The sequence below is a fragment of the Cheilinus undulatus genome, linkage group 17, assembly GCF_018320785.1.
Source record: "Cheilinus undulatus linkage group 17, ASM1832078v1, whole genome shotgun sequence".
In the NCBI taxonomy this organism is placed as follows: Eukaryota; Metazoa; Chordata; class Actinopteri; order Labriformes; family Labridae; genus Cheilinus; species Cheilinus undulatus.
In genome coordinates this window covers 32,714,182-32,740,360 of record NC_054881.1, presented here as the reverse complement: position 1 = coordinate 32,740,360, position 26,179 = coordinate 32,714,182, and the positions used below count along the sequence as shown (strand labels likewise).

General features: G+C 40.0%; 1 protein-coding gene across 2 annotated transcripts; it reads left to right on the top strand.

The window, feature by feature from the left end:
- Nucleotides 1–248: 248 nt before the first annotated feature.
- LOC121524953 (trichohyalin-like) lies at nt 249–25,282 on the top strand. 2 transcript variants are annotated; one of them, XM_041810576.1, is made up of 6 exons: nt 249–725; nt 13,528–13,952; nt 16,290–18,525; nt 21,224–22,048; nt 24,264–24,378; nt 24,569–25,282. In XM_041810576.1, exons 1-6 carry the CDS (start codon nt 379–381, stop codon nt 24,773–24,775), a joined length of 4,155 nt encoding a protein of 1,384 aa, XP_041666510.1. In that variant the 5' UTR covers nt 249–378; the 3' UTR covers nt 24,776–25,282. The 2 variants fall into 2 exon arrangements, with proteins under 2 accessions (XP_041666510.1, XP_041666511.1); XM_041810577.1 differs by lacking the exon at nt 13,528–13,952 and having other exon boundaries at nt 332–725.
- Nucleotides 25,283–26,179: the final 897 nt, after the last annotated feature.

Genomic DNA, 26,179 nt, shown 5'->3' with positions numbered 1-26,179 from the left:
AAGCAAGGGACTAATTATCAAAAATGATAATAACAGCTCAAGTAAGCACCTAAAATATCAGTCATTCTTTTAGATGTGATGCTGATGCACTCAGGCAGGTGTCAAAACACACAGGTGTGGCCTATTGTCTGCCTTGAATGCCTGATGAGGTGTGAATGGGTTTGTACTGATGTCATGTAATCTGGAGGCGTGTCTTGTCTTTAGTAAAGTCCCCCTGTCGGTGTTAACACGCCCACTCAGCTGTTTCCTCAAGTTCACAGAAGCTCCTGGGAAAAACTTTTCCTCTCTTCTATCCAGTTACACATTAGTGAAGCTTAACCCCAGTCGAGTTTGTTGTAGGACTTTCTTTTCTCCCAGCAACAGCTGGTTCGTGTCAACATGTCCCTCGCGGATCAGCAGTGGAGTCCCACGAGCGTGCAGGTAACGGTGCTCCAAGCCAGAGGTCTGAGGATAAAGGGGAAAAGCGGCACTAACGATGCCTACGCGGTCATGCAAGTGGGCAAGGAGAAGTTCCAGACCTCGGTGGCGGAGAAGTGTGTCGTCCCGGTGTGGAAGGAGGAAGCAGCCTTCGACCTGCCGCCGACGTCGCATCAAGGAGCAGGAGGAGGAGGCACGCTGCACGTCCACGTCCTGCACCGGGCCCTGGTGGGTCCAGACAAACTGCTGGGTCAGGCTACCATCAGCCTGCTGCAGCTCAGCGAGGAAGCAACACACAAAAAGACCGAGTAAGTGCACACGGTAGGAGGTTAGAGAGGCAGAATATGAACATAAGTGATGTGAAAGTGGAAACAGACACGTTAATTCATCGATTAATCGGCCATTTGTGCTGGTTATGCTAGCAAGTGGTCACCACCTGAGTATCCCTTACAGAAAGTTTAAAAGATTCTCATTCTGCCTGTTTATCTGTACTTTGTTCGCTTTAACTAGACTTAAGCTATTATTTGGATCCACAACAACTCTTTCTGAACAACAGTCTGATGATTAACTAGCTAAATGAGTCAACTAATTGTCTTGTAATCTAAAGCAAACAAAGAACATTAGCTGTAATTTAAAAGGCTTCATTTAGCTTGTCGCCTGGTCAGAGAGGTCACAGAGATCAAAGAAATCATCCTGCTCAGGTTTATTTAAGCAATCAAATGAAGACTGGCATTTAAATGAGAAAATTCTGGTTGTAAAGGTTTAAAACTATTTTAGTGCATCAGCCACTACCGTTTCCTTTCTCCCACCCCAAGAATAAAACATGGAAACAAACAAATGAAGAACAAGTATACTTGTAAATATCAGCTGAGATTGATACCTGCTTTTATACCGTGGAAACATGAAAGGAACACATTAACAATGTAGAATTTCTGGTTTTCAAGTATCAAAAATTGCAGGCAGACTCTGTACACTCTATCAATTGAACAAAAACAGTAAAGTTTCAATACCAAAGTGTTGATAATAGTTTAGACAGTTGCCAGAATCATCCTGCAATTATTTATGGCAATGCAAATTTATGAAAACAAAAAAATTAGAAATCACATGGACATAAGTATTCAGACCCTTTGCAAAACACTTAAAATGAGCTCAGGTCTCTCCCAATCTTTGCTGAGACACCCACCTCTATATAGAAGGCCTCACAGCTGACAATACATATCAAAGCAAAAACTGAGCCACAAGGTCAAAAGAACTACCTGCAGAGCTCAGAGACAGGATTGTTTCAAGGCTCAGCTCTGAGGAAGGCTACACAAAATTCTGCTGCAGTGAAGGTTCCCAAGAGCACAGTGGCCTCCATCATTCTCAGATGGAAGAAGTTTGGCACAACCAGGACTCTTCCAAGAGCTGGTCACCAGGCCAAACTGAGCAATCAGGGTAGGAGGACCTTAGTAAGAGAGGAGACCAAGAGCATAATGGTCTCTCTGACTGAGCTCCAGAGATCCTGTGTGGAGATGGGACAAAGTTCCTTTAGAAAACCATCACTGCAGCCCTCCACCTATCTGGGCTCTATGGCAGAGGCTAGACAGAAGCCTCTCCTCAGTGGACCTCTCAGTGGATTTTTGTAAATTAGCGAAGTCGTGTGTTTTGCACTGAGGAGAGGCTTCCATCGAGCCATTCTGCCCCAAAGTCCAAATCGATAAAAGCTGCAGTTTCAAGTGTTTTTGCAAAGGGTCTGAATATTTATGAAAATATGATATATTAGTTTTTACTTTTCAAAAAATTTCTAAAATTCTGTTTTCACTCTGTCACGATGTGGTACTGGGCGTAGAATAATGAGACTAAAAATTATTTTTCGTGACTGTAGCATCAGGCTATGATGAAGGGGGTCTGAATACTTTCTGAGTGCACTGTACAGTACTCTACATTATTACTTCTAGCTGCATGTATGTGCATGGGCATATTACAGGGAGAGATGGTACCTTTGCTTTCTGCAGCACAACTGTTTGGTTGTGTTGCAGCTCAAAACTCCATAATCTGTATTAAAACCTTTTATAATCAAAGTTTAGGTTGTTTCAATTTGTAAGAAATACGTAAAAGAATAAAAACTATGGATTTAAGTTGTTACGACAGTATGTTTTCTTAGCTTATCAACTGGAAAACTCTTTGAAAGTGATTTCCCATTGCAGTATTTACACTAAAGTGAGGTATTTTTCTAGCACACCCACAGCCTTGCATCGTTACACAGACCCGCTTTGCTGGCTTTGATTTATGAATGTTGCCCACTCGCCCCAGTGCAGCTTAAGGGATTTGTTCCCTCGGCAGTGGCCTTCAAGGATGCCAATCAGCATTACTTACTCAGCCGACAGACCTGAGTCAAAAGATTCACTCGTTCATTGACTGAACTGTCAACAACCGAGAGATTCCCCAAAGATGACCCAGACTTCACCGCACTCTGAGGCACATTTTTATATTTTAAGACTCAGCATTTGAGTTTCCCTGCTCACACACCCAGAAAGTGTTTTTGTAGTAATTGACTGAGATCATTACTGATGGCCTTTACTGTAAAAAATATTCACACCCACCACTCCTGAGTTTGTGCTTATTTATAATGGCAAAGATCAGGTTATTCAGGCCTTGCTGGCCCTGCACGCTCATGCTAATAACTATTATCCCTGCTCCTTTAAGCAGAAACCACATTTGCTCTAAGAAAAGATTATTAGATATTCTTGTTAACATTTCAACTGCATTGTTTTGTTGCTAAGCAGTTTCTGAGTGTTTTAGTCCACTGCCATGTGACGGGTATTATGCACAAGCAGACTGCAGACTGACTTCTGAAGTCACAAACACACATACACATCTTATTTCCACTTTCTGAAGGGTTGTTTATTGGTGTTTGGGTGTGTTTGCTGCATGGAGATAGTGTAGTCCATGGCAAGGCTGGATCTTATCTTTTGGCTCAGTAAAGTTCATGTTTATGATTTAGATGCTGTCTTTTGGTGTTATTATGGAACACTGCAAGCATACTTGTTATTGAAATACTTTGCATGCTGTCACCTGCTTATAGCTTAATGATATTTTCCTCCTGAAATTGCTTTTTAATTTAAGTAAATCAGTCGGCATGCTCTATCTGGGGTCCTGTTGTTCTCCTGTAGATGTCTGTGAGCACCTGAACGCACCCTGCCTCTAAATCCAGCTTTAGACTCACATTCCTGTCTGTTTTTTATCAACCAAAAACAAACAGAGATGGCAACAGCAACAGTCTACCAAGGTCAGTTTTTCCAGGCGAGACCAGTGTGCCTGCACTGACCCTCAAAAGACAAACACGCTCCACGGGCTGCCTGTACAAGAGCTCTTCTGTTTAAAGGCACACGCTGTAGGCAGGATTCAGCCAAGCAATTATCCACAGAGTGTTAGGCTTGTTTTGAACATGTGACGCTAAAAGAATGCACTTAAAGCTTTTACTCTATAGTCTGCTGCAACAAGGAGCATTTAGACAGCACAGGTGGGACTGAATATTAAACTACTTCATTTAAAGCTTTTATAAACCTTGATATTAAGGATTGTTTTTTTTCTAGGTGAATCATGACAGAATTGTTTTACCTAAAAAGTCGATTAGTCGCTGTTCCAGAACATTCTATTGGCTCTTAAGGCTTAATTTAAAAAAATAGCCCTTCTAAAACCTTCAACAAAAGTAACCCCTGTCATCAGTAAAGATTTATTGCAAGTCACGTCAATAAATCTATTTCCCACACAAAGAAGACAGGCTTAATCCACGCGTGACAGATTAACATGCATAAAAGAAAGAAAGCAGAGGAAGTCTGCTGTGATGTGTCTCTTCAGTAAATTACTTCATTGAGGTGTGTTGCCTTGAGTTCAAATTGAAGCCTCTTGTTTTAACTTTTCTTCTGTCATTTTCAAGCAGGTAGAATTGAATATAAACCTACCATTGAGACAAACCCTTCTTTCAACAAATTTGATGCTCAGCCACGCTGATCTAGTGTCTGTTTCACTCTCCTGTAAGGAGGTAAATATAGAGCATGTGACATGAAAGGAGTCAGAGTGCCCCTACCGGATAAATAGTAGAACACAGGCATCATTTCTATGTATAACCAAGTCATATTCCCTGCACTTAATTAGTGAGAATACAAGTGTTAACATCAACATAACTTTGGGTCTATTATTGATTGGCTATAATTGATCGATTGAATCAGCTGACAGATCAATCAATCAGGCCCTAGTGACGACCTACCCTGGCATAGTGTAGCCACCGTTTTTAGCCTGTTGTCCTAACTTGTGTACATCAAGATTGGGGTTTCTGCAGTATTTTACCTCATTTTTTTTACACGGCTTGCATTTTTATTGACTCATGATCAGCTCCAGACTTTCTGGTGTTTGAAGAAACCTTAAATAATCCAGTATCTTTGCTTTCTGTGTTACATGCAGCTTATTTTGGTCTTAAGCATGTGCTCAATCATGCAGTTTAGCATCTGCTGCCACTTATTAGCGTCTTTGACAACCTCCCCATAGCCAGTGTGTACTTTGAAATTTGCATTAGAGAATGTGAGGCCATATCAGCTCTGTGCCATCTGTCTCAATAACCATAAGGAGCATGTGACAATCTATCGCCATATTGATTTGTGAACAGGCCTAGACATGACCAGTTTGACTGTTTATGTACACATTTTTCCTGACTGTGACATTTCTAAGTGTCCATAGAAAATGTGTCACTGTGTATTTATATACCCCCTTCTTCAAGACAATGAAAATGGGTCAAATGTGGCAAAGGTGAGATAAAAGAGGCAAAATATAGGTGGAAAATGGCAAAAATTGGTAAAAAGTGGGAAAAATGAGCAAAGCAAATGGTGAACTGTGGTTATAATCTACAAAAATGGTATCCAAAAGGCAAAAAATTGGTGGAAAAGTTTTAGAAATTGGTGTAATGGGTTGAAAATGGGAAAGTAAAGCAGTAAAGGTATAATAGGATTAATAAGTGGCAGAAATGGGTAAGAAGTGAGCAGAAAGTGGCACAAGAGGTCAAGAAAATGCAAGAATGGGTTGCAAAAGTGTTCAGAAGGGGTTCATTAACTGACAGTTAAAGTTTAAAATCACAAAAATAAGTGGAAAAGGTAGTAACTTGGTTTATAAAAGTAGCAAATGTGTGTGGAAAGTGGTATAAATATGTAGAAAGCAGCAAAAATTAGTGGGAAAAAGTGATTTCAAGGGTATAAATGTGGCAAAATTGTGAGAAAGAGTTAAAATTGGCCATAAAGTTTTCAAAATTGATGAAAAGTAGCAAACAGTTGTGTCAAAGTGGATAGGTAAAGTGAGTTTGGTTTAAAAGAGGTGAAAACAGAGCAGAAAGTGGCAAAATGGGTCAAAAGATGTAAAAACAGGTAGATAAAGTGCCAAAAATAAGTTTAAAAACTGACAGAAAAGGTTAAGAGTGGTAATAAGAAGTAGAAAAAGGTAGTAAATACGTTTATAAAAGTAGTGAATATGGGTTGAAAGTGGCAAAAATGGGAGTAAATAAGTGATTTAAAGGGTAAGGTAGAAAATAGGTAGAAAGAGGAAATAAGGTGCCAGAAATTGATGAAAAGTAGCAAATAATAGAGGAAAAGTGGTTTAAAAAAAAACAAAACGGGTTTAAAAAGCATCAACAAATAATTTCAGCATCAGAAACTAATAATAGCTTTACAGACTTTTGAGTTCTGAAAAAGATAACTTATAGGCAGGATGCTAGCACCAATGCTACCGATCCAACACACATACATTGATCATCTATAAAAACTGGGAAGGTAGGTTCTCTGAGTTTGTCAGGGGCCCAGACAAAGCTGTGGGCAGGCCCTCGTTTAGGTATAAAGAACATTGAAATTTCTTTATAGCAGCATTCTAGTGTGAGGAGTCTCAGGACATTCAGAAAATAACCCTGTATGTTCTGTAACATAAGGCTCACTCACTGCCTGCTATACCAATTGGAAAGGTTTTTTTGTGTAAATTAAGCTCTGTTTCTTTGGCACAAGCCTACATTTAGTCTCCTCTGCATCACTGACTGATACAGTAAGCCCTGTACGGTGTTGCTCCTTGAACATTATCACTGCTGGGCTGTTCCAGCCCGTCTCCCAGTCACACAGCTGTGCTCTTTGATAAGAAAAGCCCCGAGCCACTCAGGGCATTGTCTTATCTATAGTTCAGGCTTCACCAGGAAGGAGGGAAGGATGTGTGTGTGCAGAAAACGGAATAATTTTACCAAATGCTGAATCATGAATTACCTCCTGTGGTTCTGTACGTAGCAGAGCAGCATATTTTCACTCTTCACAGCTCGAGAGCGCAGAGTTTAAAGGCATTGTTATCATGATCATGTTTCTTTTTATCATGTCGTTGAAAGCTGCTGTTAAAGTTCTCCTCCTGCACACTACACTGACCAGCTAACGCCCCTGACACTTTCACAACTTCCCCTCAGTGTGAGCTGAACAGGCGTTCTTCTTCTCCTTTTTAATTGCTGTGGGATGTTCTGTTTGTGACATCTGTTGTTATCAGAGAAGTTAAGTAGTCGCTGAAAGGTTAGGATTCATATTGTGGCATTTATTGTAGTATTTCATTGTACAGTGGTGTAAAGTATACTGTAGCATAGCGCTGTGTTAGTTGCCATAGTTAAGTTTGCTTCAGGCTGCAGCAGTACAGTGTATAATATAATGTAGGCTAATAATATTGATCTTTTATTCACAGTACAGTATAGCATGCTAACAAGAAAACCCTTCTTTGTAAAGTCATACTTGCTTTTAAAGTACAATGATTTTTCTGAATTAGGCATAGAATTATATTTGTCAAACAGTTTAAGCTGAAAATAGCAATGCCAGCATGTAGGTATTATCCACATCTGCATTTTGAATTAAATTTAAAGGTCACATTTTATGCAAAATACAATTTTTAAGGCTTTTAATAGCACAAATATGTGCCCCTGGCTTGTCCACGATCCCCCCAAGAATCAGAACCCCCTCCCTTCAGAAAATGTGTGCTAAAACAACCTGTTCTCAGTTTTTCTCCTCCTGATGTCATGTGGGGAGTTAGCACCGCCCCCAGGTTTGGTTGGCCCTCCCTGCTTGGAAGAAAGTTCTGCCCTCCTCTCCTGGTCCACCTCACTGCATCAGAGAGGAGGATCAGGAGAACCACATCCATTTCCTGAGAGGGGCGGAGTCAGGGGTGGAGTCAGCGAGCTCAGTAACATTTAATAATATTGTCTTAAAAGGGTAAAATATGTGACCTTTAAATGAAGGACAGTGTCTTCAACTGTCTGCTTGAAAACCAATGCCATAAGCATTTCTGCTGCTGCTCAGTCCTTCACTTGAAGCAACTGTGTAAAAGTCCTTCGTTTTGTTTTGATTTTTTTTTTTTTTAGTTAATCCAATATGGAAATCTGTTTTTAAATCCTTGGTGGAATCAGCAGATTAAGGCCTGTTAGCTGGCATAACGTACATTATGATGGATTAGTTTTAGGTAAAGCTAATGCCCTCCTTCTAGAAAAGGGAATTTGTTTTTGTCACCAACAATTTGAATAAATGAAGTTGTTTGGAGGTAAAATCTGTTAACTTAGCAATAGAAAACGTGCACCAAATGCTGAATGCAGCCGAGTTAATGTTCTGAGGTTTTTTGCCTTTAATTTCTTAGACTGTTTGAACCTTTAAGCCTCTATTTAATAGGCTTATTTTTGAATCATATTAATATTTATTAATACATTCACATAACTTTGTACAGAAAATGAATGAATCATCACATCTTGCACTTCTCTTGTCTTTACTTAAGGATAATTGTTGCTTTGCTCTTTGGAGGTTTTTTACTGCTCTGTTTAAAACAAGTACTGTAAAATCTGGAGTAAAATTTGCTATTTTACAGTGCTCTGTAAAAATCATTACATTTGTTGCTGCTTCCTGTTTCTATATGAAGTCGGCACAAAGTTTAAATTTATTTGGAATATTAACAGAAGTTTTTTGGCATTTTAAAATATTTTTGGCCTTGAATAAGAAATCCTGTTTCATGTTTACTAGAGCGTTGTGTAACCGTACATGTAATACCACCAAAACAATGGGAATATTAATTATCACTTTTAGTAATATTGGGATTGATATCAGGTATCGGTGCATATTTATCCAAATGGATCAGAACTGAATAAAGGCAGATTGTCCCATCTCTAATCAGTATTGGCGAGGCCGCCCATAAAGAGGAAAAAGAGGAGAGCTTTCTGGGGCCCAGCTAGATTAGGGGCCTATAATTAAGCTGTGATAACCATCATTAACCTAAATAACAACCACAGTTATTAAAGCAACAAAGCAACAACAAAAAGAATATTTATGCTGTCATAAAATAAAGACTGTTCTTTGCAAGATAAAAACAGTACAAACAAAGACAAAGACATGTAACAGGACACGGTAGACCATAAATAACATTTGAGCAGACCAGTTTTACATTTTTGGGGAGAAAAGAGAGACCAACAAAGGAAAAAAAATGATCCAAAGCTGCTCTCAGTGTGTATAAGGTAAATAAAAAATAAAGCCTTTTTAAAAATGTTAACCACTTTTCTCTCTCTTTTCAAATAAAACTTTTTATTGGTAGTTTTAACAATGTGGATTGGCACACTAAACTAAACCATTAGGAAAGTAATGTCAGACTTCAGAGCTTAGCCTGATGTCAACAAACAACAGGATGCCAGAAAATAAAGTGCAAGAAACTGAGACAATGTAGATGTAAAAGAATTGTAAAAAATTGCAAGAGCGGGCCATAGTTTGGACACCCCTGGGTTACGTGAACACGTGGAGGTGGAAGGGTGTTGCTTGAACACATAAACCCTGAGAGTTCATAGAACACTGTGTGTTTTCTCACCTTCATAAAAAATATGCATCAAGTTTAAGTTTCAGGATAATTGAGATTAAGAGAAATATTAAGTTTTATGTCTGGTCTTCTCAAATCTTGAGCCAAAATGGATACTATGTCCTTAAAGCAGTAAAATCATCAAATTAGTTTTAACCATGGGTCTGTTAGGAAACGTTGAGTAATGATGAACCCTCTGAGAAATATTACCCAACTCTGCAGTTCCTCTGAATCTCACATAGCCTGATAGCATCATGGAGCTAATTAGCTTGCTCCAAAGGCCTGCAGTCTCTCTCTTCATTCTCACAGCTTCCCTTGTTGTCGTTTTAAGCTGAGAGTTAATGACTAGCTGGAGAGCATTGTGAAGCATTTAATGACTTAAAAGCCGTAGGGAGGTGATGGAGACCAAAAAAAGAGCTAAAACAGTGTGGATACTGAGCTACATTCACAATGCATTCCTGTCTTCTGGATGAATAAGAAGTCACCTGTTAACTTATGATTTTGTCACATCAACTGCAACAAATGATACTTAAACTCAAAAAGGAATCATAAAAGGATTGGGAGAAATACCACTTTAATAACTTTACACCATGTATAAATACTAGTATACGTCTGTGCATGGAGGCTGGAACATAAAGTAACAGCTACAGAATGCTATGTAAGAATCAAGAATATGTGCAGTTTATTCCCAGTATGCTGTTAATATCGAGGACGTTTTTCAGGGAAGTCATGAAAAAGTGGCATTATGAAATATTTGTAATATTTAGGCCTGAAGTTTGCACATCACATCCTCTGACTCATCAGCTATAGGAAGCAGGGGAGCTGTGACAGCAGTCTCACCCATTTCATAAATTCCAGGAACATGCCTCCCCCTCTTTATGTCTCTGGTTCCACACGTGAAGCATTCCTGAGGGAGGAGATGGAGGAGGGCGATCTCTGCAACATATCTTATCTAGCAACGCTGAGAGGAGGGCAGTGCACCTAGTTGAGTCTGTAATAGAAAACAGTAGCCAAGAGGAAGTGTTGTGAAATATATGAGGGTTTAATACTTTTTATGGTTCTGTAACACTTTTAACACACAAACATCATAACAAGAAGTGGCAATGCTGCAAAATCCTTCATCATAATCCCATTTAACTTGTACATTTTTAACTATAAGTTCTTGCTTGAAAAGCAAAACAATATTTTTTTACAGCCACCACGCATAAATATGTCCATGACTCTCAAACGGTCAGAAATGCACCCGCAGCCCCTTCCTCATTTCCTCATTTCCCCAGGAATCTAGATTTCAGAGGGAGTTGTTTGTTCTGTGGTGAGCTGGCCTCAGATTTCTGCCTGATGGGCACTTTTTTATGCTGACTGATCCTTTTTCTTTGTTCTGTTAAATAATTCTGCTTTTTCTGAGACTCTCCAGGCAGTTCTGGACTGAGACTCAGGTGCAGAAGCTGCACAGAGATGACAGAACTTGATGTCAGTAGACGCCTCCTGGAGAGTGTTTAGACTTTTGAGTTGCAGGTTGGAGGTTCTTACCATAGAGAATGTTTATTTCATTAACTGTTTCTTTAGTTCAGTTTAACTACAAAGACATAAAACCCTATCAAAAAATAAAAAACCTTATCATTTTTCTGCATCTCCCTGGCACCAGATGTCTGGACCTTTAAGAACAGTTAAGAACAGTTACATCTACAGCCTGCATTATTTCTAATCGTTCTTTTTGAACAGTCATATCAGCTTTTAAAACTCACCAAGTTTCATTCTTTAGCACCCATCATCAATCATTGTCCATCATCTTCTGATGGTGCATGCCTCTGGGAATGCACGTGACGCATTTCTCAGTAATTTTGGAGAGGGCAGCATTTGGCGTTAGAAGACTTCCAGGCACATTTTCCTGCACTGTGTGGTTTTCTCTGCACTGGAAATACTGTCATTTCTTTATCCAAAACATCCTTGATTAATACTGTTTAACTTCCAAATCTCCTTTCAGGGGTTACAGGTGCTTATAAAAACATTAGAATATTACTGTATCTATACGACCTTGCATGCAGCCAATCAGTCCATGGCACTGCTGGGGTGTTATGAAGCCCAGGTTGCTCTGATAACAGCCTTCAGCTTGTCTGTATCGTTGAGTCTGGTGTCTCTCATTTTCCTCTTAACATTTCCCTGAGATTATCTACGGGGTTAAGGTCAGACCAGGTGGCTGGCCAATCAAACACAGTAATACCACATCCAGCAAACCAGTTTCTGGTAGTTTTGGCTTCACTGTAGGCAGGTGCCAAGTCCGGCTGGAAAAGGAATTCAGGATCTCCATGAAGCTTCTCAGCAGATGGAAGCATGAAGGTCTCTAAAATCTCCTGGTAGATGGCTGACAGCGTTGACTCCGGACTTGATAAAGACTAGTGGACCACCAGCAGCACATGACATGGCACCCCAAACCATCACTGACTGTGGAAACTGAAAACACTAGACTTCAAGCACCTTGGATTTTGTGCCTCTCTGGTCTTCTCCTTGACCCTGGGACCTTGATTTCCAAATGAAATTCAAAATTAACTTAAATCTGAAAACAGGACTTTTGACAACTGAGCAACATTCCAGTTCTTTTTCTCCGTATCCCAGGTGAGACGCCGATGACGTCTGTGGTTCAGGATTGGCTCAACACTAGGAACACCGCACCTATAGACCATTTCCTGGACCTGTCTGTGTGGTGGCTCTTGATCCACTGACTTCAGCCTCAGTCAACTCTTCGTGAGGCTACCCTAAGTTCTTGAATCTGCTTTGTTTGACAATCCTCTGAAGGCTGGGCTCATCCCTGTTGATTGTGCACCTTTTCTTACCACACTTTTCTCTTCCAGTCAGCTTTCCACAAATTTGCTTGCTAGAGCACCCTGAGAACAGCCCACTGTTGCAGCAGTGAACTTCTGTGGTTTACCCACCTTATGGAAGGTGCCGGTGATTGTTTTCTGGACTGTAGTGAAGTCAGCAGTCTTCCCCATGATTGTGGTTGTGTGGACTGAGCCAGATTTAGAGAATGAAGGCTCAGGAAGCCTTTGCAATTGGACATTTCCACAATATTCTATTATTTTGAGGTAGTGGATTTTTGATTTTGGTGAGCTATAAACCGTAATCAGCAAGATTATAACAAAAGAAATCTTAAAATAGTTCACTTTGTAGGATATGAATCTAGAGTTTAAGGAAATCTATTTTTCTGAATTAAATCACAGGAAAAAGAACTTTTAATTGATGTCCTAAGATGCACCAGTACATTAAAGTTTCACACAGTTCTTTTACTGTGTGCTTTTAAGTTAGAAATAAACAACAAAAACAACAGATTCACAACAAGCAAATCTTCCAAGATTAATTATTTAAGTTTGTTACAGGTTGTTTTTAAAAACGTTTGTTTAATAAGCTGATCTGCTTTAAGTCCCGCCTCTAACCAGATGCAGTCATATTTATGTATTGGCCAATCAGCTTTCAGTGGCACCCCAAGTCCCCCCTGGAAACACCCCTGCTTGGCACCTGCCTGTTGTGCATTTAATGATAATGAGGGTAATACCAGATTAGTCTACTGCAGACTCAGCAAGTTTAAGGGTGTTGAGTTGCAGCGACTCATTGTTGGATCAAAACCCCCCTCCTTTAAGGAGGTGGACCAGTAAACAGACTCTCTATGGGGTTATACTGTACGTCTAAAATATGTATAGAGAGTCAAGCAAGGGGAGCATTCAAAAAGCATACCATGTAAATCTTTGCTACGAGTCCCATCCTGGGGTTCGGGTTTAATATCACAATCTGAGGGAGAGCTTTAGTGGAAAGGGAAAAATGTTCAAAATTAGACACAGTAGAGGCATTCATGCACTCTGATCATAAGAGGCAGCCACAGACAAGACAGCATTATTATTAAAGGGAAAACTTTCCTTCTTGGTTAGTTGTGTGGTTTTGCTAAGAGCCTCAGAGTTTCCAGTTAAACCTCAGTTGCTGCAGGATGGGTCACAGTTTCCACTGAGACCTGTCTAGGACTAAACTCCAACCTGCTGTACATAAATGCTGGTTTAAGTGTCTGTGATTCCTTTAAACCCTCTGTAAATAGCGCTGTAGTTTGTAGTGTGCAGTACAGTATATCTGCTTTTATTCTTTTTGATGGTGTGGATCATTTGAGCTTAAAACGTTAGGAAGGCGAATGCAAATGTACACAAAAAGATAGTTTTGCACCTGTTAACATGCCTTCAAGTCTAATATGTCCCCTGTTTGTTACAGGTGGTTTAAGTTGCTGGACAAGACAGGCAAGCCTGACAAAGAGAGAGGAGAAGTCCTTGTAGACATTCAGTTCCTGAAAAACAACATGACCGCAAGCATGTTCGACCTCTCCTCTGCTGGGAAATCTAGATCCCGCCTGGGCAAGTTCAAGGATAAAGTCAGAGGCAAGAAAAAGGACTCAGATACTTCGTCTAATGTGGTGCCGGCGCTCACCCAGGTTATGACGGACAGTGAGGAGGAGGGACATGGGGATGAGGAGGTAGCTGCAGCCAAGGACGAGAAGAAGAAGAAACTGAAGGTGAAGTCTTTGTTTGCTCCCAAGTCGAACCTGCACAAGAGCATGTCTCAGTCCATGTCGGTTCTTCCTCCAAAGAACTCGACACTGAGCAGCAGCCAGTCTGGACTAAATACGGAGGGCTCTGAAGGTGAGAAAATGTTTAAAACTTAGTAACCATTATTAGGGGCAGCTCTTCTGCCGGTCCTTCAGACAAATTTGCCAATATATCTTTTTCTTCAGACTTCTACCATCAAATCCACCAAACAACACAAAACAAGAGTCCATGGCAGAATAAGCTGTTTGGCATTGGCAGAGAAGATTTAGCAAATTTTTCATGGGCGCAACCCACAAACTCAGCACTGCTGCTCATCCCACAAATGCATGTTCCTTACAAATGTGGCACCATTTTAAAGGGAAATAAACAGGCTTTCCAATGGTGCAAGATTTTTATTGCCAAGAAGCATCGTTTTCCATTTGCTGCCAACATCCAATGCATTCAGAAAGTATTCAGATCCCCTTCACTTTTTTCATTTTGTTATGTTGCATCCTGATGCTGCCTTGGCAAAAATATTCCCATTAATCTGCACTTAGTAACCCACAATGACAATGAGAAACAGAGTTTTAAAAATGTCTGCAGATTAATTAAAAGCAAACTAAAATATCACATTGACAAAAGTATTCAGACTTTGCAGAAACACTTGTGATTTAGCACAGGTTCCTCACATTTCTCTAGCTTGTTACTGGGATGTTTCTACACCTTGGTTGGAGTCCACTTGTGGTAAATTAATTTGATGGGACATGTTTTTTAAAGATGCACACCTCTCTATTGAAGGCCTCACAGCTGACAGTGCATATCAAAGCCATGAGGTCAAAGGAACTACCTGCAGAGCTCAGAGACAGGATTGTTGCAAGGCACAGGTCTTGGGTAGGCTACAAAAAATTCTGCTGCACTGAAGGTTCCCAAGAGCACAGTGGCCTCCATCATTCTCAAAAGGAAGATGTTTGGCACAACCAGGACTCTTTCAAGAGCTAGTTATGCAGCCAAGCTGAGCAATCAGGGGGGAGAAAGGCCTTAGTAATAGAGGAGAGAACCAGATAGTCACTCTGACTGAACTCCAGAGATTCTGTGTGGAGATGGGATCACTGCAGCCCTCCACTGATCTGAGCTTATGGCTGAGTGGCTTGACAGAAGCCTTTCAGTGCAAAACAAATGAAAGTCCACTTGGAGTTTGCAAAAAGTTCCAAATGAAAGCCAAGTAAATGGTAAATGGACTTGTGCTTTATTTCATTTTTCTAGTCATCGGACTACTCAAAGTGCTGTTACACTGCAGGTCACACCTACCCATTCACACTCATCCACTCCACATTCATTCACTGATGGCAGAGGTTGTTATGGATAATTGGCCGTCAGCATTAGCCAAATGTGATCTCCGGAGCTCAGTCAGAGTGACCAAAATTGAAAAAGTGAAGGAGATCTGAATGCTTTCTGAATGCACTGTATATGTGCAATTTTGACAGCGCTCTCTCTCCCTCTATTAGTCAAAAGTTAGATCAGTAAAATCAGTACTTTTTATGCCATTAAGCATTAAAGTAAATATTTTTTTATTATTTTAAAACATGTTATCTGAGAGTTAGGCTGTGCTATTAATTGAAATTTTGAATAAATTGCAATATAGCCTACTACAATTTCCAAATTGCAGAAGGTGCAGTAAGTCTTAACCTGAAGTGTGTCGAAATAGCAGTTCAATGGATTTTTTTGCAGCAAAGATGTTCTGCTCTACTCATCATACAACATTCAAGTGTCATTTTCTTAAATAGTTTGCCAAAGATTCAACTTTCCTTAATTTTGTAAATGATTTAATTCATCAAAATAAGAAAATAATTGCAATTAGAAAATGTTCAGTCCTATTTGTTACTGACTTTCATATCGACGTTTACATTACAATGGTTAGGCAACGCTTTATGTTGTAATGAAGACTGCATACAAGGCTTTAAGTAAAATAAATCCATCAGTTTACTTCTTTGGTTGAAGATAGATGTAAATATAAAACTTATATTGATTCATGTATCAACTTATATCTTTCTAACATATAGGCTTGGTCTATGGGGGACAACAGATTATGTTTAGTCTATCTAATATTGATATAATTATATTCTAAAATGAACAATAACCACATATTAAATTGCAGTCACTATATTGTAAAAAACTCTAAATTGTGCATTTTCCCAAATTTTTCAACTCTATTTGAGAGACTAGAAAATTCAGACAAAGACAATATATGTAGATGTTTTCAGTGTTTTTGTGCAAGTTAGGCAATGTGTAGAAGTTTGACTGTTGAGTTCCAATCTGCCCCGCCCTGATTTAATATCAGTCAAGGCAGTGAGCTTTTTTTATTTGAGTTTTTAGTAGAGATACTAACAATTTTACTCAAAATACCATGCACCAATTCAGTTTGATAAATGTTTGTTTCCTGTGTCCTTGAAGGTAAAAAGAAGTTCAAGTTCAAGATTCACAAACGCTCAGGCAGCTCAGACAACAAAGACTCTGCTCAAAAGCATGCCACTGCAGAGCAGAGTAATGTGTGCATCAACGGCAGCCATGTTTACTGTGAGGAGCCTCAACCTCGAACCTCTCGCATCGGATCCAACTACAGCCTCGCCAGCTCGGGCCACGGATCCATGGAGGACGTCCCAGACAGCTCACCACCATCTGTTGATTCTTTGAGGGCCGTGAGGCAATATTCACCATGGACAGAGGAGGAGGAGGAGGAAGAAGAGGCTGCAAAAGAGGAAGAAAGTGACCTGAAAAAGGAGGAAGAGAAAAAGATAAGAATGGAGGAGGAAAGGAGAAAAAAAGAGGAGGAAGAGTTGGAGAGGTTGGTTGAGCTAAAGAGGAAACAAGATGAAGAGAAAAAAAGAAGGATCGATGAGGAGAAAGAGAGAAGGGAGGAAGAGGAAAGGATAAAGGTGGAGGAGGAGGAGGAAAGGGTTAGGAGAGAGGTAGAGGAGATTAAAAGGCTGGCTGAGGAGAAGAGGAGAGACGAAGAGCTAAAAAGAAGGCATGAAGAAGAGAGAATGAAAAAGGAAGAAGAAGAGAGGAAATGTAGGGAGGAAGAGGAGAGGCAAAGACTAGAAGAGCAACTTAAGAGAGAAGAAGAAGAGCGTGAAAGGTTAGCAGAAGAAAAGAGGAGATTAGAACAACAAGAAAGAAGGGAAAGAGAGGAAGAGGAGAGAAGGAAAATGGAGGAAGAAAGACAAAAAAGAGAGGTAGAGGAAAGGCTAAGGCTGGAGGAGGAAAGAGCACTGGAAGAGAAGAGGAGAAGTGAGGAAGAGGAGAGGGCTAGGAGGCTAGCAGAAGAGCTTAAATTAGAAGAAGAAAAGAGGAAACTGGAAGAAGAAAGGAGAAGGATCGAAGAAGAGAGAGCTAGAGAGGAGGAGGAGGAGAGGAAAAGAGAGGAAGAAGAGAGGGCAAGGAGGCTAGAAGAAAGGCTTAAATTAGAAGAAGAAAAGAGGAAACTGGAAGTAGAAAGGAGAAGGATTGAAGAAGAGAGAGCTAGAGAGGAGGAAGAGGGGAGGAAAAGAGAGGAAGAGGAGAGGGCAAGGAGGCTAGAAGAAAAGCATAAATTAGATGAGGAAAAGAGGAAATGGGAAGAAGAAGAAAGGAGAAGGATTGAAGAAGAGAGAGCTAGAGAGGAGGAGGAGGAGAGGGCTAGGAAACTAGAAGAAGAGCTTAAATTAGAAGAGGAAAAGAGGAAACTGGAGGAAAAAGAAAGGAGAAGGATTGAGGAAGAGAGGGCTAGAAAGGAGGAAGAGGAGAGGATAAGGATGGTGGAAGAGCGTAGAAAAGAGGAAGAAGAGATACTGAGAATGCAAAAAGAGGAAAGAAGAAGACAGGATGAAGAGGAAAGAAGGAGGCAAGAGGAAGAGGAAAGGAGGAGGTTAGAGGAACAAGAAAGGAAGCAAAGAGAGGAGGAGGAAAGCATTAGGATAGCAGAGGAGAAGGCGAGACAGCTACGGGAAGAGTATGAAAGACTGCTAGAGGAAAACAGGAAACTACAGGAGGAAGAAAATCAAAGAGTTAAGGCAGAAAAGAAAAAGAGAAAGGAGGAAGAGGAGAGGAAAAGACTGGAAGAAGAGCAGAAGATGTTAGAGGAAAAGAGAAAACTAGAAGAAGAAGAAAGGAGGATTGAAGAAGAAAAAAGGCAAAGAGAGGAGGAGGAAATGATGAGGAAGGATGAGGAGAAGAGAAAAGAGGAAGAGGAGAGAGCCAGGAAGGAAAAGGAAGAATATGAGAGGATTATGGAGGAAAAACTGAGACAGGAAGAAGAAGAGCGGAGAAGAATTCAGGAAGAAGAGGAGAGGGAAAGGCTCAGGATAGAGGAGGAGAAAAAGGAAAAGGAGGAAGAAGAGAGGGCCATGAAGGAAAAGGAAGAAATTAGGAGATTAGAAGAGATGAGGAAAATTGAAGAAGAAGAAAAATGGCATAAAGAAGAAGAGGAGAGAATTAGGAAGGAGAAGGAAGAAGAGGAGGCCAGGAGGTTGGAGAAGGAGAAGTTAACAAAAGATGAAGAACAGAAGAAGGAGGATAAAACCAAAAAAGCTACAGGGAGAAGAGTGGAATTTGCAATCCCCGCAGAAGTCACCTCTACTAATCCATTTGATGAACACTACTCCTTAAATCCTTTTGAGGAGATTTCCAGCTCACCTGCTGAACCCACCAGGTAAGTTATAATCCAGCTAACACTACAATTGGTCACATGATCACAGACTGTATAATTTATTCTTGGATTGGTTTCAAAGCAGCCTAATTGCATTAAATTGCTGCTTTAAAGAATAAAACATCGTTAACATCAGCAACATTTTATTGATTTTTTGCAAGATCAATAGCATAAATACAAGAATTTAAAGACAGTAAAATAGTAAATGCAAAAAAAAGAAAAAAAAAATTCAATTACCTTATCTGTGTCAAGTGAAGCCTGCAGGTCTTTAGACGTCGTTCTGGGTTCTTTTGTGACCTCTTGGATGAGTCATCATTGCACTCTTGGAGTAATTTTGGTAGGCCAGCCACTCTTGGAAAGGTTTGCCACTGTTCCAAGTTTTCTCCATTTATGAATAATGACTCTCACTGTGGCTTGCTTGAGTCCTAAAGCCTTAGAAATGGCTTTGTAACCTTCCAGACTGATAGCTGTCACTGACTTTGTTTCTCATTTGTTCTTGAATTTCTTTACATGGCACCATGATGTGCTGCTTTTTGAGATCTATTAGCCTAATTCACTCAGACAGGTTCTATTTAAGGGAGTTCTGGATTCAACAGGTCTGGCAGTAATCAGTCCTGGGTGTGGCTAGTTTAATTGAACCAGTTTTCAAAAAATAATAGGCAAATCACAGTTATTTCACATTTATCAATTTTCTTCTGTCATTCTATTTGTTGCTGAAACATCATTTCCTACTTACTTTTTTTACACATCTTCTCGTTTCAACTTGTCTTCTCCTTATTTCCTCGATTGTAAAAGCAATTCAAAAATGATATCTCTCTGGCAACATCTTTTCCGTCATGAAGAGCTTTCACTGTGCTTTTGTGTTGATAAAGAAATGTGGTCCAGTTCTGACAAAACCACCGCTGTGGCTAAGTCCGAGCTAATCACTCCACTAGCAGCAATTGTATAGAACCACTCACAGCACAACTAACCACAAACTCATGCCAAAGCAGGTTGGCGTAAGAGTGAAAACATATTTTCCATCATGAAATGCCTTAAGTGTTGTTTTACTCTTTATTTCATTCGGAAATGTGGTTCAGTTCTCATAAAACTGCTGCAGCCACATCCAAGCTAATCCTCGCCCTATAGGCAGCCATTGTAAACGGCTCTTACAACTAAAACCCACCCATAGCTACCACCTTGTTCTCTTGAAATGACGCTGATTGGTCCAAACAGCTTGTGGTTTGGCACAAACGTTTTGCATTGGAGTTTTTCAACATGGATTTGCCTGATGACAGACATGGAGTCTGGCAAATCCATCTGCTTTGCAAGGGTAAGACAAGCTGAGAAAACCAAGACCATAAAAATCAATTTTAAAAACTCCTAAGAAGGTTGAAAACTCCCTTGCTTTTAATCTAAGTTCGATTTTGAATAAATCCTTGTATGTATTAACAGGTCCCTAACAAGTCCAGAATTGTTTTAAATATCTGAAAAATTTGATGTTTGTCTTGATTTATCAGGTGAATGAGGCCTGAAATATGTGTTAAGAGGTATTTCAAACCAGAAATAAGAGAGACTGGCTTGTTAAGAGCTGAGTATATAACAATTAGGTATAACAATAAGTGACTTGACCAAGTGAAAATGCCCTCGATTCCGAGACAAGACCAAGACATTCTAACATGGTCTCAATCCCCGTCTTGAGACCAAGACCGTTCTTGAGTACTACAACACCAGCGTTTTGTATTTACTTGGGTTATCTTTGTCTAATATTAAAATTTGTTTGATGATCTGAAACATTTAAGTGTGACAAATACGCAAAAAGTAAAAATCAGGAAGGGGGCAAATAATTTTTGGAAAACACATTTTTAGATGTAGTTGAAGTAAGCTGCCGTTTTGTGTAAAAGAAATCGTGATATTCATCTCTATGCATTTTTCTTTTATGTAACTAACTTATGTTTCCACTCAGTCACTGCACACAGCTGCAGTTCTTCCTGGCACTTGACTTTAAATGAAACCTAAAGCTGACACCATCATTAAAATTTCACAGCGTTGCTCGTACTTGAGTGTGTGCTAGAGCTGATGTGAGTGTGCACAAACATTAATGTGTGTTAGCAAGGTTCTGTTTCTTCTGTCAGCTGAGATTCAGGGCTCAGTGTAAACCCTGAGCTCAATGTATTAGGTGTCATACGGAGGGGAAGTGAAATGACATGAGACAGTGGGGAATTAATTTCAGCGATGATGAAGGTGCCAGGTTTTTCAAAGAGAACTTGAATCAGATCTGCTGGATAAATTAAGTTTTCATACATCTGTACAGGCCATTGTTGTGAACGAAATATCTGAAGATTTTCAGCAAGGATTTTCTTCAAGTTTTGCAAAAAATTGTCCACCAGCACTCACTGATGAACTGATGATATTTTGGAGGTCTGAGGTCTTGGGCCTCATGGTTGGCCCTTGCTAATAATTGAGATATTTCAAGAATGCTTGGAGGGATTTTCTTTTAATTACAGTCAAGATTTAAACCAAGCTCCGTACTTTCACTATTTGGTGATTGTATACCTCACAGAGGTGTATAATAGCAGTACATCTTTCCTTTACACAACTTCCTCATTACTACATCATGCTTTCTTATACCTGAAATTAATTTATTTGTTCTCCATGAGACATCCTTTAATCAAAGACTCTAATAACCTTCAATGTTATGTCATCTGTGTCCCATTTCCAGGGGCCGATCTTCCACAAATGAGAAAGATCTTACTGGTTCTTTACGAGAGAAGCGAGCAGCTCCTCAGCCTCCAGGAAAGCCTTCAGCTGACAGACACACTCAGAAGGAGCAGGATAGTTCTGCCACACGACATGTGGTACAAAACAACAAGCAGAGCAAAGATGCCAAAACTAGCAGCCTTATTCCTAAGCGCTCTGTGAAGAAAACCTCTCCTGTGAAAAGCTCTGCCCCAGGTACAGACAGCGCTCAGAGCTCGACACAGAATAGTAGCACCAAGGGAACAACAAGTGTAGCAAAGCCTGGCAAACGTCTTGCACCATCTCGACCTGTTGGCTCTGAAATTAAACCCTCTAAGGCTTCACCTGTCAACACGGCTGAAGTGAAACAAGAGCCAGCGGTTCGCAGCTTAAATCCATTTGATGATGATGAAGATGAAATTGAGTTACCAGTCCAAGAAGATAAGACTGTATCAGGTCATTTGGGTTCAATTCAGTGCCCTACACCTGTCACACAAGCTGCTGATGGAGATGCCGCCTCTCAAACCAAAACTAAATCCTCTAAGATGGTCCATGCTCCCTTAGCTCCTGCAAAAAAAGATGCCACATTGAGCATTTTAAGTGACCAAAGCATAGAAGGAAGCCCTGTTAAGGATGAAACAAGCAGTAGAGTACTAGATGTTAGTGACACCCATGAACCTAAGTCAGAGGCTGAAAGTGTTGTTCATGTTAAAAAGACTACACAGCAAGAATCCCAGCATGCAGCGGTGCAGGGTGTTGCAGAAGATGCTGGTGGGAAGACGGAGGCACCTCCTGCACCTCCACGCAGGTGAGAGAGTTTGGTTCTACACTAGAATGTGAATTTGGAGCCTCAAAAGCCCATTTCAGACCAAACATTTGCAATGAATCCAAACAGTTCAGAGTTTTACCGGGACAGTTGCAGGTGTGTGAACTGAGCTGTTACAGGTCAAATCAGGCCCGCTCATGGTGTTAGCGGCAATCTGCAAGTCAAGTTGCCAACAGATGGTTTTAGAATTGAAGGCACACCATGTGTTTCATCAGCTACCAGCACCTTGGAGCCCAGAGGTAAAGTCAGCTGGTTGCACTTGTTACAAAGGGGCTAACACTCTGCTTTTAGCACTGTTACAAAGGGGAAACAGCCAGCTGGTAGTTGCAAGGGTGCAGTAGTTACAGTCAACTGATCGTAATTCCTGTAAACCAGTGGTTCTTAAGGTCTTGCCTTGGGACCCACCAACAGCTCCAAATTCCTTTTTTTTCTTTGAATCAGATTTATCTGATGCAAATAAATCATGGTTCTGTTGAACCTCAAGCAGTACAGAATATGACAAAACACTGAGACGAAAGAAACAATTCTATTGGAAAGGTATCAAAGAATATTCCTGAAAGTTTGTTGGACACATTCCAGATGTAATTCCACAAAGCTTCCAGTAGGGTCCCAAAAATTTCTTAAAATATTTCTGGAAACCTTGGGGAAAAGACTGCAAAAAAGGCTCTGCGAAAGTCCAAATAATTACTGTGAAAAATTCAAAAAAGTTCCTAGTTGAGGTGCATCTCCCCAGTTTCTTATTTCAAACTCTATCCACAGTCCTCCTCTCCGAATAAGGCATAAAACTCCCAAAAGTTCATTGTGAATTTTCTTTAGATTTACAGGAAAAGTCCTAGAGAATATTACTAAAGAAAATGTCCACAGAAAACTTCCAAAAATTCTTAAATCTTCCTGGGGAAAAAGATTGAATTTTCTTCAAAAAAAAAAAGGATCCCCCAAAAGACAGGAAAATTCCTCAAAGATTTTGGATAAATCAAATTCCTGAAAAGCACTTTTAGTTTTCCTTTATGCTGTCAGAAACTTAAACTACAGAAAAATTATTAAAAGCACTTAATGGACTTTTTTACCTTGCGCATACATTTGCGACCCCCTGGAAACAGCTCCGTAACTGATGTTTTGGTCCCAACCTATCAGTTGAGAGTCACGGCTGAAAAGGACAAATCCACTCTAGGAACGACTGTGGAAATTGACAAAAAATGTATATTTGTGTGAGCCTCCTTGGTATTTCATTGGAGCACCTACAGAGCACTTAAAAGTCTGAACCCTCTTGGGTTTTTTCCTAAAGCAGAGTAGGAACCATAGCAAGTAATTCATCTTTACTGTCCTGTCTATATAGTACACTTTAAGTTATATGGAGCAACAAGACAGGCATGAAAAATGGAATTGGAAACCAAATCGTTGCTTTGGTAGAGATACACTATCTGACAGGCTCTTAAAATATTGCAGAGCAGACAAGTGAAGGCAGTTACAAGTTTCAACTCATCCTATTGCAAGTCTTTGGTCTGAATTGGGCTGAAGAGGACAAAGGTTACAAAAAAATTAAGTTTACGTGCGCATGAGAAACTTTTCTGGAAACACCAGGAGATTTTCTTGTGCTCAGGAAAAGGTTTTGTTAGACTAGTTTCTTGTGATGATTAGAAAGTGTGGTTATCACAGAGTTTCTGCCATTCTGTCTCATATGATGGAATCAAAGTTCTTTTGCCATCTCTGTGAGGTGGCGATGGTTTCACATGCAAATGCAGTAGTTTCTTGTGCACATGGAGAACTTTTAGACCACATAAAACTTTCTCCTGTGCACGAGTAATTTTCTCATGATTGAGTTGATTTCACCTTAGTGCCAGAATCATATTCTTTCAGTTGCAGCCATCTGTCTAGGATGTCACTTACCAATACCATACACATTTAACAAGCTTATATAATGCCATAGTAGGAAGAGAAGACTCATCATGTTGCACATTTCTAATTTTGAAGGTTTTTTGTATTATTTATCTTCTTTTGTCTTTCATCTTTTACAGTTATAAATCTTTGAGTTTTTATGAGTAAAACATGATGATATTCTGTTTGACTGGTTTGCTAACTAGGTTTCTCTTTTATCTTGGAGAACAATCACAAACGGCTTTCAAACTTGTTTATACAGGGTTTGATTTTCTTTCACTCTTTTCAGATGATTTTTAATTCTCTTTTTCTGTCATCACAGGCTTCAACCAGTGAAACCTCTAAATCCTTTGGAACAGAAATCTGTCTCTGCTGCAAACATGAAAAAAGAAGACAAATGCACAGAAATCCTTTCTGAAGTTCAGGAGAAAACAAAGGTATGTCTCTTTTTAAACCCAACATTTTGCACTTTGTCTATTTGTTTTTAATCAGATATACTGAAAAGTACTCTGCTCATCTAATGAATCCAATTTCAGCAACATTTGAATCTTCCTCTTTGTTCTGTTCCTTTTGTACTTCCTGTTCCAACATGCCATAACTATACATTGTTCCTATTCACTCCTTCAGGTAAATGACACTGCACTGAAAGGGCCGTACTCCCAGCTGACTCGGCAGGAACTTATCTCTATGGTGCTAAAACAGGAGACCCTGCTCTCACAGAGAGACGAAAAGATAGCCGAGCTGGAGAAGTACATTGACAACTTACTTGTGCGTGTCATTGAAGAGGCACCAACTATTCTCATGTCCATGACCGCTCTGAAGAAAGCTGCATAAGCCGTAGCACGTGCACCAAATCAGCTCAAACCCACACTGACAGAGCTACGACTACTTCACCTGAGAGACCTGTGGATCATATCATGCCATAGGTAACTGCTAGAGATGGCAACAGTTAAAAGTTCAGCGGTAAAATACAAATCAAATCTGTTTTGTCAAATCTTAAGAGGCTTCTTTGCCATTTTGCTACATTATGCACATGCATGATGCAGAAATGTCTTGAGTGTTTGTGAATATGATTCTTTTATGTTTTTTCATGGACTGCTAGCTTCACGCCTCCTGGAGCTTATATGAAGAACAGCCTTACTCTACTGTAAAACTTTGCACTAGTTATCGAAGTTTGCTCTTATACTGAATGTCAGCGTTTACATGATTCTACTAACCCCTAAAAGGCACTTTATTTAGCTTACACTGTGCATTGAATGACTATTCTTCTCTGGTGTTACTGCATTATATTAAACATGTAGAAAATAAAAGTAAATATTGCAATTTTCCTGAAATAAAGAATAATAAAGCATTGTTTTTCTGTGGTTTAGTTTTTGTTTAAAAGTCCCTGATACATACACTCACTGGCCACTTTATTAGGTTAGGCACACCTTGCTAGTACCAGGTGGGACCCCCTTTTGCCTTCAAAGCAGCCTTACTTCTTTGTGGCATAGGTTCAACAAGGTCTTGGAAACCTTCCTCAGAGATTTTGGTCCATATTGACACGATAGCATCACGCAGTTGCAGATATATTGCATGCACATCCATAATGCAAATCTCCCGTTCCACCACATCCCAAAGGTGCTCTATTGGATTGAGATCTGGTGACTGTGGAGGTCACTGGAGTACTAACTCACTTGCATGTTCAAGAAACCAGTTTGAGATGATCTGAGCTTTGTGACATGGTGCATTATCCTGCTGGAAGTAGCCATCAGAAGATGGGTACTCTGTGGTCATAAAGGGATGGACATGGTTAGCAAAAATCCTCAGACTGTGTCATTTAAACAACACTCAGTTGGTACTAAGGGGCCCAAAGTGTGCCAAGAAAATATCCCCTACACCATTAAACCACCACCCACAGTCTGAACCATTGATACAAGGCAGGATGGATCCATTCTTTCATGTTTACATCCAAATTCTGACCCTACCATCTGAATGTCGCAGCTTAAATCGAGTCTTCTATTGTCCAATTTGGCTAATTAAAGCTTCAGTTTCCTGTTCTTTAAAGGTCACAGTTTATGTAAAAATAACTTTGCAGGCTTTTCTAACAAAAATACATGCCCCTGGCCTGCCCACAATCCCCCCAATAATCAGAAAAATCCCCCTTACCACCTATCTCCACCACGAAATAAGCGTTCTGAGATTTACCCCTCATGATGTCATGTGGGGGTTAGCCCCACCCCCAGGTTCAGTTGACCC

Bases quoted from the DNA above. Each gene is read 5' to 3' on its own strand.
- LOC121524953 (XM_041810576.1), top strand. From the start codon at position 379: ATGTCCCTCGCGGATCAGCAGTGGAGTCCCACGAGCGTGCAGGTAACG. The intron at 18,526-21,223 runs GTAAGTTATAAT...TCCCATTTCCAG, and splicing joins TCACCTGCTGAACCCACCAG to GGGCCGATCTTCCACAAATG. The intron at 22,049-24,263 runs GTGAGAGAGTTT...CTGTCATCACAG, and splicing joins CCTCCTGCACCTCCACGCAG to GCTTCAACCAGTGAAACCTC.